Below are 12,513 nucleotides of genomic sequence, written 5' to 3'. Positions count from 1 at the left end.
AGTCTGACCTGAAACCCATGTATCATTATCACATGTCCCAGAAATGCCCATAATATGCTACCAATTCCAGCTTTATGCAAGGAATGGCCCCAATAAAGCCAATACTATTCATGATCTGTTATAACTGGGACCCCATAAATATGCACTCAATATGTAAGGATGGCTAGCATTAAGCCATGTGTGGGCACCAATATATCATACATGACCACAAGAAGAAAGAGGAAGCAGGGGGGACCATTTTCCTGGCCTGCATTATTGAAAAAAATGTCATTGAAATGGCACTGCCAGTGATACAAGGGTGTGGGTGATGCCTAATAGTTATAAATCACAATGAAATAGTAGAGTATGTCAAACAATATACCTCCGGTTTGTCCATCTACAGGATCTCGCATACCAAGGATGCTAAAAAGGAAAAGAATAACATAAAAAAACATTGTTAAAATGTAGAAACTCTCAGTATCAAGGTCAAAACTTATTAATCTTTTCTAACAGTTTACAATTGTTCAAACAGTGAAGAGATGAATTAAAAGACTTTGGTAGCGACTGTAGCTTGAAAGAAAGATGTGGCAAGCATAAGGTAAGGAGGTTGTGATGATGATTGGATTTTTAAAGTTTGGGTTTAGCTTAGAGTCTCATTATAGACCTCAGATCTAACTCATGCTGATACAAATAACACACAAAAGCTTACTTAAATGTGCCCGAATTGTAGTAGCAGGTCGTGTGGAAATGTTCCTTTTAAGAGAAACATGGATGAGTGAAAATGCAATGTAATTGTAATTAAAAAATATATATATTACAGTCAGATATGGGTGAATGAAAAGAAAATCAGGAATATATGCTGGTGTACTGCTTGCCGAAATGGATCAGACAAAAAGTTTGTATTGCATCTGTCTCAAGAAGCATAAAGGCCTGTGGAAAAAGGCAATCAAGGGCTGCAGAAATATTACAACAAGTAGTATCCTCATGTGCAGCATTCCCTGAGGGCACCAGGCCCAGAAATCCTTACCACATTCAGATGTCTCCTGATTAGCCCACTGGGGAGCCCATAGCCTGCTGTGCCGCCCCGTGGAACTAGCCAGGGTAAGCGACCAAGTGTGAGACTTTTTTTCTCCTCAACTAGAGATATGGAATCCCAGATCTTAAATGTTTTCCAGCCTTGATGACCTACAGCACCTCCTCAACATATCCTTGCACTTATGGGGGAGAGGCCCCCCTAAGCACGAGGAGCAAGGCCACAGTTCTGTCCTACTGCTCTCGTCCACCCTTGCAGGAAAGTAAGAAGGTGATCATTTTGAAACTGACTGCCCACATGATGGTGCGAGATGGGAGGAGGAAGCACTAGAACGCCCCATATCGCACAGTGACAGGGAGAAAACATTTACATACTTGGATGTGTGCTGCCCCAGGAAAGTTTTTTATACAAAGAATGTTTCTAGTGGCACAAGTTAAATACACAATTCAACATGTAACGAGCCGGTGTTTTTAATCCACATGCTCGTGTCCTTTATTTCACCATTATTCTCATATTTTTTTAAAACCAATATATACATTAATACCATGTCATGTTAAAGAACACAATTTCAACGGTTTGACATTACATATACAAACAATTACGAATTGTGTGACACTACATGAAATCAAAAAAATGAATGAACAAATGGACAAAACATAGATCACCAGTCCTGTATTGATAAATAAGCACACTGGGGCGGAAGTCGTCTGAGATTTACAGGCATCAAATATCAACAGTCTCCTGCCTGTGTGTGCAGCCCTGGGACTTGAAATTGTAAGTGTTCACACTAGGAGAGTAATTTTTTATACACTTTTCTCCTCGGGCACTTGTAGGAGTATCTTGTCCCAGATGCCGGGGTCAACACGTTTCCAACCCCACATTCATTTTGGGGTTTTCATCAGGACCTGGACTTGGTGGTATCTTATGTGGGTTCTGCTCTTCCCTTCTGCCTTGGATGGGGAGATGGTAGATCCAGGGCCAAATGTTTGCCTGCGTCAGCTGTTGATCTAAATCCTTAGGATGCGGGAGTCAGTCTTTGTTCAGCTGGTTATCTGCTTTCAAACGCTTCGTGGAACCTTATTCCGGGAACAATCTTAGTCCAGGAAAGTTGGCACTGCCAAGAAGACACAGGCATGTTTTGGGGCCACCCATGAGAAGCGGTGGGCCAAGTAAGCCTTGGCTTGAGCTGAAACTGTAGACACTTCAAGTCTCCTGTGCTCTGTGGAGCATGACCCTATGAGGAGTTTCTCCCATATTGCCAGCACTCCTGGAGCTGTGGCTTTGAGTTTGGAGGATCTGCAGGGGCCTTTGCTGCTGGGTCCTTTCTAGTTTCTTGGTACTTAGTTTAAGGTAGAAATAAGACTCTTATTGAAAATTATCACTATTTTATGCTGTTTACTGTTGTGAGAATGCAAAAGCATAACACTATTTGTGAAAATCAGAATAAGTGCATACTGTTATTAGTATTATTTTATAAGTTTTCACATTGCGAAATGCTTTACTGCTAAGGGGCTTATGTTCTAATAATTTATTTAATGGTGACACCCTTGGGAGAAAGGCCTGATTTTTTAGTAATACCTTCCACTTGTGTTGCGCACATAGGGTATTGTGTTTTCAGAAATTAACCAGTAAAGGTGCCTTGGCAGATGGGGGTCTTTGAAATGACCATCTTTTGCATAGTTTTCCCTGGGGTTTTGACTTCATTCATTGAACTCGTTCTGCAGCCCTTACACAGGGCTGCAGAAGTTACTCCTGCTAATCGGTGATAAGGTGCCTGTGCTCTCCTCTCCAAACATGTTGAAACTGGCATACCCCTGATTAACTCACTTAGTTTACATACAAGTCCCTAGTATGTGGTACATATTGTACTCAGGGCCTGTAAAGTATTTGCTACTACTGGGTTGCAGGACTCATTGTGCCACCTACTAAAGTATCGCTGTAAGACATGACTCCAGGCCTGCCATTGCGCTCTGGGTGTGCAGTTTTAAACTGCCATTTCGATTTGGCAAAATAAACCTTTGCTAGGCGTCAATCTTCCTTTTAACTACCTACAAGTCACGCATTAAGTAGACCCTTAGTGCCCATAGGGAATGGTGGGTGTTATTTTATAAGTAGCATATGTATATTTAATGTTTTACATGCCCTGGCAGTGAAAAAACTCCAAAGTCAATTATCACTGTAGCAAGGATGGCTCTCCCATAATCTAACACTGTTTTACACTGTTGCATTTAGTACGTCCTAAATTCAGTTTGGGATTAGCTAGAAAAAAGGTTCAAAGAGACATTATAATAGTAATATAAAATCTGACTTAATGTCATCGGACTTTATATTACAATTTTGGATAGGACGCATTTAGAAAGTTTGTAATTTCCTGCCAGTGTCCAGCTATCACCTGACCCTGTGGTAGGATGTGTACTGGTCCCAGTGGGCAAAGGCCTCTGTGTGTAGGGTCGAGGGCAGTATCTAGCTGCTTTCTGAGCTTCGAATGATGCCTACCTTTGAACTAGCAGATGAAGATCACACCTAGGCCTGCCTCCCCTTTATCTCCCGAGACAGGCTGGCACCAGACCCAGTGGGAGTAGAGAAACTGACCAGAAATGGTTTATGGGGTGGACAAAAGCTTGCCTTCCACCCACAGTCTGGCACCTATGAGTGGCTATGTGTGATGCTTTGTTTACTCCAAGCCTGGGCTGGGGAACATTTATCACTATTTTGACATTATTAGTGCTCTATTAACTTTTGATGTGTACTCTGTGAAATGCAATTGTCTTTTACATTTCTGTGGGTGGGTGCCACCCTACCCCTTCTTACATTTCCCTAAATGTAAATGTAAATGTAAATGTCAAGGTACTTATAGAGCGCACTGTCACCAGACGGCCACCTTGCGGTGTCGCCTTTTGCGGTTTCCTGGCGCTGATACTCATACCGCTGTGGAACCCCTCCTGGCTTTCCCTGTGAAATGTCCAGTCCTGGGCACCCCTAGGGTGAAGCCAGGCATCCTTAGTGCTGTTGGGGCCGGTGTGGAGGCTAAGCAAGCTATTGCCCAGAGTTGCAGCGTGGGGCCCGTGATTAGAATAGGCACCGAGGCAAGAATAGACAGATCCGAGGAAATTGAGCCCGAGCCCCGCCGAGGCGGGAATCGAACCCTGGTCCCTGGCCAGAACTCTGCTTCAGGGTCTGCCGCTCTAACCATTGAGCCACACTCCTCCACATTCCTCCCACTTTGTAGTATGGGGCGTTATAGTGCTTGCCCATTTTAAGTCACCCTCTTACCCCTCGGTCCGTCCAACAATTACTCTGAAAATGTATTTACTATTAAAACCTATGCCTATGTGTGTGGAGATCTGGGCCACTACAGAGGAGGTCTCTGCAAGCAGATTTGTGAATAGCATTTTGTGGCACTGTCGTACTACGTTATGTGCTACAAAATGCAATTTGTGAATAACCTCCAAGATATCTTTAGGTTTTGCAAGGTAAAAGCTGGAGTAGATTTGATTCCAACTTGTGGGACCGAGTCATCAATCAATCCATCCATTTTAAATACTATTTTAAATATTTAGCTTTCCTCTAGTTTTTTTTTTTGCATACGTTTTGCTTTACTTTTAACCTTTAAGGACTGATTTATAATAATTTAACAACTTTTTGGCTGTCTTCTGAATCTTTATTCCATCTACCAACCATGAAATAAAAGTAAATTATTTGATAGAAAAGTCATTGGGTGATATGAAAGTCCCTATGTGAAGTTTTTTTCGGGTGGTGGGTAAAAGTGAGGTGTTAGGGGGCGTGGCCAAGATGGCGGAGTGAGCGGACACATTGTCCTTGAGCTCCGCTCCCGCCAGGCCTATAAGCACCTTGTACAGCATCCCACTGCATCCGGCTCCCCCGTGGAAGACTCCCCGGTGGGACTACAACCGAGGGACGTCAGCACCGAGACCCTTTGCCCCGCCGAGCGGCTTAACATAACGGACGGCTGAGGAGGGGTGGACAGGGCCGCTCTGGGCCTGGTGAGCGGCCTATCGGCGGGCCTCTGGCAGCGATAGATATACGGCGCACCCCCCGCCGGACGAGTCACTCTTGTCCCGGTACCCCTCGTTCCCGGTCGCTGCCCGGGAACCCGATGACGGGCAGTGGCCTAGATCCAACCGGAGTGCTGTGTTGAGGCCTCAGACTGGTGATGCGGCCTTTCTGGCCGGAACTCCCACACAAGCCCGTGGATTCAGAGGTGGCGATTTACTGGGCCCACGGAGGAGTACAGTGCCCCCAGCCAGCTGTGACTGAACTGGGCTGGAGGAGGCCCTGCTGTGCCTGATCGCCTGCGGAGGAGCGGTGGTGTGGGGCCTACAGCGACTGTGACCGCCCTGCTGCCCAGAGTTGTGAAGCAGTGGATTTCAGGCTGAGGAGAAGGTGTTGTGCAATCCCTAAGACTGGGAGATTCTGTTGGGCCCTCATGTCGGGGGCATACAGGAGCCGGGCCCCCCCCTGCAGCGTCCCCTGGTCTGCCTCCGCCATTTGCCTGAGGGCCTGATCCAGCAGACGACACCCGGTGTGGCCTATACGGCCCCCCTCCCTGCCCAGTGGTGCATGGAAGACGAAGGGTGTAGAGTGCACAGGTACGGAGGCGCACCCTTGGGGGGCCTGCTTGCAGTGGTCTCCGCGTGCAGACTGGGGAATTTGCCCGCCATCTGCATGGTGTCGTGTTGTGGGTGCCTTGGGGGGGGGGGGGAAATCAGGTCCACGCCTGGGACCCTTGATAACTGGATTATCTTTACTGCATGCCCAGCGGATCCTTGCTACGGAGCTCTCCTCAAGACTTTGAACCCGGCTGGGTATTGGTCCCCTGCGACCCGCTGCATGGCCAGCTCCCCGGCCCGTTTCTGATGCTGCACCTGCCTCAAACCTTTACCGGGCCCAGTGGCTCCTGGCAGAACTTCTGTGGGTGGGCGACGCATCTGCCAGGGGCCTGTGGCCTCCGTCACCATTCACCACCCCCCTAGTGCGTGCAGCCACCCCCCTTGGCTAGTTCCATTCTTGCACTTCTGCCATGGCTGCAGCCAAAGCCAAGAAGGAGCGGTCCGTCCAGGACCTCCTCCGCAAAACAGCCGGGGATGCCTCAGGATCTACATGGACATCGGGCGGGGACCGCCCAGACTCTGCGGTCACCACACCAGGGAGTTCCTGGAGGCATTGTTTGCCTCTCAGAGGGAGGATGCCCTGGCCATCAAAACAGACCTGCAGTCCAACTTGCGAGAGGTACGATGAGATGTTGATGCCGTGGGAGAGCGGGTGGCCTCCCAGGGATGAGGAGGTGGTGGCACTCGAACAAGAGGTACTATGGCTCCACAACCAACATTTGAACCTCCAGGCGCAAGCCGAAGACCCGGAGAACAGGTCAAGAAGGAATAACGTCCGCATTCGTGTGGTCTCCACCAGGGCGGAGGGGGAGGACATCGTGGGATACGTCCAGGACCTCTTCCGCACAATCCGGAATGTGCCAGTGGATTCCGTCATCAAGATCGATCGATGTCTCCGTGTGGGCTCGCCATGGCCACCCTCCCGCAGACATTTTAGTCTGTGTACATGATTTCACGGTGAAGGAGGAGATCCTCAGAGCGGCCTGTTCTAACCAGCCTTTAAGTTTTCAAGACCACTTTCCCCAATTGTACCAGGATTTACCCGACAGTACCCTGCAAAAGAGAAGGGACTTTTGCCCCATCACCAACCATTTGCGCTCTCAGAACATCTCTTATGCGTGGGGCGACCCTTTCCGTCTCATTTTCCGCACTGATGGGAGCCTGCACCAGGTTTCCTCCCTGGCCGACGCTTGCAAAGTATTGAACCTTAACATTGACGATCTACCCTGCCAGCCGGATGCTCAGGAGTCGGGCACACAGAGATCTCGGGGGCACGGGCCTCGGAGGGTCAGGGGTGTGGACAGCCTTCGCCCGACCCAGCCACAATTAACAGGGAGCGGTCTGCCTTTCTGCGTACCCTGGCCAGTACAGAAGGGGACAGCCTGGACTCTAATGATTGACAGTTAAAGTTTGAGGGGTACAGTTACTCGCCTCTGGCCCGAAGGAGCGGGGGTATTCTCTCTTCTCTTCCTCTGATAGGAGCGTGCTCACTCCCTTGGTTGACTCCAACCCTTACTGACCGATCTCAGGATGGACTTCACGAACTTGCTCAGGTTATTGTTTTGTGGTGTCATGGTTTGTTCTTCTTTTCCTGGGGTGGGAGGGGTCCACCGGTGAGCTTTTTCTTTACTACTTTTTTGTCAAGCTATGTCCTGGTGCTCTCGTCCCAGAGACTTCCCACGAACTTTGCTTCTCACCGCACTTTCAGCAGCCTTAGCTATTGCTTTAGTTGGGCCGTCTTTCACAGATGGAGGTCAAGGTAGTTCACTTCGATGCCCGAGGCCTTGATAACCCTACTAAGCGGAAGGCAGTCCCATCGCTGCTCGAACACTCGGGGGGGTGATGTGTGCCTTCTTCAGGAAACCCACCTCCTCCCTAGTGACACTCACTGTATACAACATAGGGAATTCCCCCTGCAGTTTTGGTCCTCTGGGAGAAGTAAGTGGGGCGGGGAGACTATCCTACTCTCAAAGCGCTTTAGGGGGTCAGAGGTGGGTCCTGTTGCAGAGATCAAGGGGCGCCTCCTAGCGCTGAGGTTCCGTATTGGGTCCACTCACATAACTATTGCCTCCATCTACTCCCCAAATGAGCACCAAGAGAAATTCCTGCTAGAGGCGCTGGCCGAAGTCCTTCACACACCCGACTCCATGGTAGTGGTGGGCGGCGATCCTAATCTAGTTATGTACGCTGGGCGGGACCGTTCAGGCTTGAGGTCTGGAGATGCGGGAGCCTTGTCAGTAAACGGTGGTGAATGGCTGAGCGATGAGGGGATAACGGATGCCTGGCGGGGCTTACACCAAGACGCACAAGAATTTTCCTACTATTCAGCGGCCGACAAGACCTATGCCCGGCTGGATCATTTCCTCGTCACTCAGGCCGCCTGGGCCTGTACCATAGACTCTACCATTGAGGCACGCTCCATCTCAGACCATGCACACATTACTTTGACTCTACACCTCCCACTCACGCAGACACCCGCCTCGCAGTGGCGCTTGAGGGACTCGCTGCTTCGGTCACCGGCAGTGGTGGATGATATTCATCGTTGCCTGACTACCTGACGCTTAAGGATGTTGGCACTACACCACTGTTCTCGGTGTGGGAGGCACTTAAACTGGTCGTGAGGGGGGCCTTCATCGCTAAAACGGCTTATGAAAACAAGACTCGGCAGACCAAGCGTGATGAAATAGAGGCTAGAGTACGGGAGCTGGAAACCATTCATAAACATATTGGGGCTCCCAGAATTTGGCGCCAATTAGAGAGAGAGCACCTCCAACTGAAGCATTTAGACCTTGATAGAGCTGAGCTTGCTGTGGTCCGGCTGAAGCACAAATATTACATGGGCTCTAATAAAGGTGGTAATATGTTTGCCCACTGTCTCCGCGGTCATTGTGCCCCACAAGCTATCAATGCGACCCAAGGTGAGAGCGGGTCCTCGGTTACAGAGGACGCGGGGATCGTAACATCATTCTGATCGTTCTATGAGTCTGTATACTCCTCTGCCTCCCCTAACTTGGCTGAACCCGGTGAGTACCTCCGGAAGGCGGCAATCACTCCTCTTCCGCCTGGTGAAGCGGAGGGACTGGAGGCTCCCATACGCATCGAGGAGGTGATCTCTGCTATCGCCCGTCTGAAGCCTCTGAAGTCGCCAGGCCCCAACGCCTTTAATGCCCTTTTTTACAAGACCTTTTGTGTCAAACTGGCCCCGCTGCTCACCCGTTTATTCAACTCCTTCGCGGAGACAGGCTACCTTACGGCCTCTATACTGAAGGCGACTATCTCGGTCATCCCCAAACCGGGGAAAGACCCGGAACTTTGCAGCTCCTACCAGCCAATTTCCCTGCTGAATATTGATGCTAAGCTATTCTGCTAAGCAGGGTTGCCCTCTCTCCCCCTGACTTTTTGCCGTATATATGGAGCCTTTCGCTCAACAACTCCGAGACAACCTGTTAGCGCACGGTGTCCCGTTTGGGTCAGACCATCATCTCATTATCCTTTAAGCTGACAGCGTAATTTTCTCGGTAGCCCACCCCCTTACTTCACTGCCGGCAATAGTGGACGATCTGCAGGCCTTTAGCCTGGTCTCAGGCTTTAAAATAAATATGCAGAAGTCCCAGGTGCTCAATCTTACCGGTGCCCAAGCGACAGTTGACACCTTGCAGGCCCGCTTTGCTTTTGACTGGGTGACAGAGGGTATCACGTATCTCGGGCTGGTTCTTTACAAAAGCCTGGCTAAAACTGTGAAGGTGAACTACACTACCCTCCTCTTGCGCATCCGCAAAGACTTGACCTGCTGGCGGCGCTTACCTTTAACATGGTTTGGGAGGCTGGCTGCCGTTGAAATGAACATACTTTCCCGCACCTTATATCTCTTTCAAACGCTTCCCTTGCAGCCCCCGACGCACTTGCTCCAACACAAACAAGCCAAGATAGAACACATCGTTCAGGGCCCGATTTCTTCCCGCCTGCAGAAGTCCCTGCTGCAGCATCCTAAAAAGGAGGGCCGCCTCGCACTGCCCAACATCGCCCGCTATTTTCAGGCCTCATTGTTGCAATACCTCGAAGAGTGTAATCGTCCCATGACGGAGAAGTATTGGGTTTTCATGGACCAGACGGTAACGGGCCACCATATCTGGAGGGAGGCTTGCTTGGGGGCTATATTCCTCACAGGTTAACCGCCCTACTCTACTTGCCTGGGATAAGGTTTCCACAAGGGTTAACCTTCCCATTTTCCCTTCTCCGATGACCCCGATCTTCTTAAATCTTGATTTCCTGCCCGGGATGGATTGGAGGGCTGGTAAACGCTGGCTGGAGGGTGGGTGTAGGCGCCTGGGACATCTGTTTGACATACAGGGCCTCATACCTTTTAAACAGCTCCAAGCCTTGCTGACTCGGATCTCTTCTTACATACACAAATGATGCACTTAGGATCTAGCACCACAGCGCGACCCTTGGCCATTAAGCTGATGCGACCATTCGAAAAGTGGCTCCTTAACAAAAAAGATGATCACAAACCTATCTCCGAAATATACGCGTTCCTCTCCAAGAGTGCTGAGAAGACTCGCTCGGCAGGTCAGGGGCGCTGGGAGGTTGAGCAGGGGCACACATTATCAGACAAGGAGTGGGAGGATGTCTTCTATAGAGCACACCACACCGCACACTCCATGGGGCATGCTGAAACTGCATTTAAAATTGTATCCTATCGGTATCACACCCCGGCCCGCCTAGCCAGGTGGAACCCTCAATGAGATGGCCTCTGCTGGCGCGGCTGCGGTAGCCCAGGAACCCTCCTTCACCTGTTGTGGAACTGTCGAAGCTCACGAGATAGTGGGAGAGTATACTTGATGATATAAATAGGGCCTTTGACATCACCATTCCTAGGCTTCCCGCTTATACACTCCTAGGACTGCCCAACACCCTGACCTTCCCTATGCGCTCTCTCAGGGGTCAGCAGATGGCACTAGCGCTGAATGCCGCACACTGGGTACTGTTAGCCGAGTGGAAAACAGACAGGATCCCGGAGCAAACACAATGGTTGCATCAATTATGGTACATTTTAGGCATGGAGAGGCTGTCAATGGCTACCCTTGGGAATAAATCGTAATATGCTAAGATCTGGGCCCCCTTTATTTCCATTCTATCCACTGAATTCCGTGAACTGTCCTGTTCTAATAATCTCCGGATTTTGAAATTGATCCCCGAGGATGGTGTGGAAGCATAGTGCAGCTTCCTTTGAAGGGCTTTATGACCCTCTAGGGCAATGTGGGGTATCACACTCATTAGTTACAGGCTAGTTTGTATTCTCTTTTGATTTTTGCTCACTGGAGAGAGATGAGGTAGGGGTGGAGGGTGGGCATGGGGGGGTTCCCTGATGTGTTTTTGTTTTTCCCATCAAAAGCAGACCCACAAGCACTTAATGGTTTGTTTCAGGATTTGGTAGGCTGCTGTTCTTACTCCCCGCAGCACACTGGACTCTACTGTTATCCACTCATTGTGGACGCTAGGCTTACCACTCATCCCTTTTACCTACGCGGTCGGCCCTGTCTGGATTGTAGGCGACATGCTGTGTATTTAACTGATTGGGTGAGTTTTGATCTATATGCCTGCCTCCCTGGTTTGAATATGACTCTGCCGGCCCGCTGGGTTGTAGGCGATACTGTAATGTATTTTCACATTGAGTGTTCTGATAATAAAAACCGATTTAATACTAAAAGTGAGGTGTTAGGGTGTGTAGTAGCCTGCCGGAGAACTTCTTTAAAAAAGAAACTACTATAAATGTTTTGCCAATACCAACATCATGTGCCAATGACCATCAAAAATGTTGAGCCCTTAACTTACCTTAGCCTATATGCTGTTGGTCTGAGTGCACAGATTCCACAGAAACTGGAGGGACAGCGGACACTTCCTCCCATATCTGTCCCAAGCCCAATGATGGATCCACCTCCGGAAATCAAAGCCCCTTCCCCACCTGAGGATCCTCCGGGGGTCTTCTTGTGATTCAGAGGATTGAGGGTCTGCCCGTGAATTGGGTTGCTGCAGTCATAACTAAGTTGAGTGAAACAAAATAAGATATAATTAAAAAAAAGAAAAAACTCATTTTTCAGAATTTTACAAAAGCTGTCAGTCAACTTAAATTCATATGGAGAGCCACAGTTCTAATACTTTAATGACACATTTAGATGCCTGTGCTGTGCTCACGTGATTATATTGATAGAGCTATGATGCATCGACAACATGACTCTACTTTATTTGGCAGATTATTATCTAGATAAAAAGCAGGCTATGGGTTCTAGACACTGGATAAAAATCTCTGAGAGCATTTGGGTTCAAGAAGAGGCAACTTGAGAGTGTCCCAAATGCTTTACAATGTAATGGTGACCCGTAGAAAACCATCATTTTTCAGAGTTTATGTGCAAGTGCTTTAGGTGTCCTCTTTATTTTAAATGTTCTGATATTTGTGTACCCATAATTCTGAGGTATTGCGTCACATGTTGCATTTGGTTCCTCTGCAAGCCTGCACAGTGCCATAGCATGGTGTGTGAAAGTCAGGCTGAGATCTTTCATCCAAGGTGCGCAAAGGGACTAATTTTTTTTCTTTCAGGATTCAGAAGCGGGTAAGTGCCACAGAGTTTAGGTGCTTCCCATGTTCAGGTCCAAGGCCTGAACAGACGCCCTTGCCAACTGCAATTGAATTGGTGCTGCTGGCGTCCCTAGGTGCCAAGAAACAAATTACACACAGATAAGTATCAATAATCAATAGTAACCATAAAGGCGTTGGTTACACTGGTTACAAATGAACTGTGACTGGGTATTTTCATTTAGAAAACATGTACATCAAACAAATAGGTATTGGTCAGAGGATAGGTGCAAAAG

At 48.8% G+C, this 12,513-nt stretch overlaps 1 protein-coding gene across 1 annotated transcript in view; it reads right to left on the bottom strand.

Moving 5' to 3' along the window:
* The window catches only part of LOC146835053 (vitamin D3 hydroxylase-associated protein-like), a 411,367-nt gene that overhangs the window by 222,232 nt on the left and 176,622 nt on the right, over positions 1–12,513 (bottom strand). The window contains exons 5-6 of the mRNA XM_085602722.1: positions 11,479–11,685; positions 362–402 (exon numbers count right to left, since the gene is read on the bottom strand). Of these exons, the coding sequence (XP_085458848.1) occupies positions 362–402; positions 11,479–11,685 (248 nt within the window). The remainder of the gene's footprint in view (positions 1–361; positions 403–11,478; positions 11,686–12,513) is intronic.

This window comes from Triturus cristatus, chromosome 4_2 (genome assembly GCF_964204655.1).
Source record: "Triturus cristatus chromosome 4_2, aTriCri1.1, whole genome shotgun sequence".
NCBI lineage: Eukaryota > Metazoa > Chordata > Amphibia > Caudata > Salamandridae > Triturus > Triturus cristatus.
Note: the sequence above shows the minus strand (reverse complement) of the source record. Positions and strands in the feature narration are given on the sequence as shown.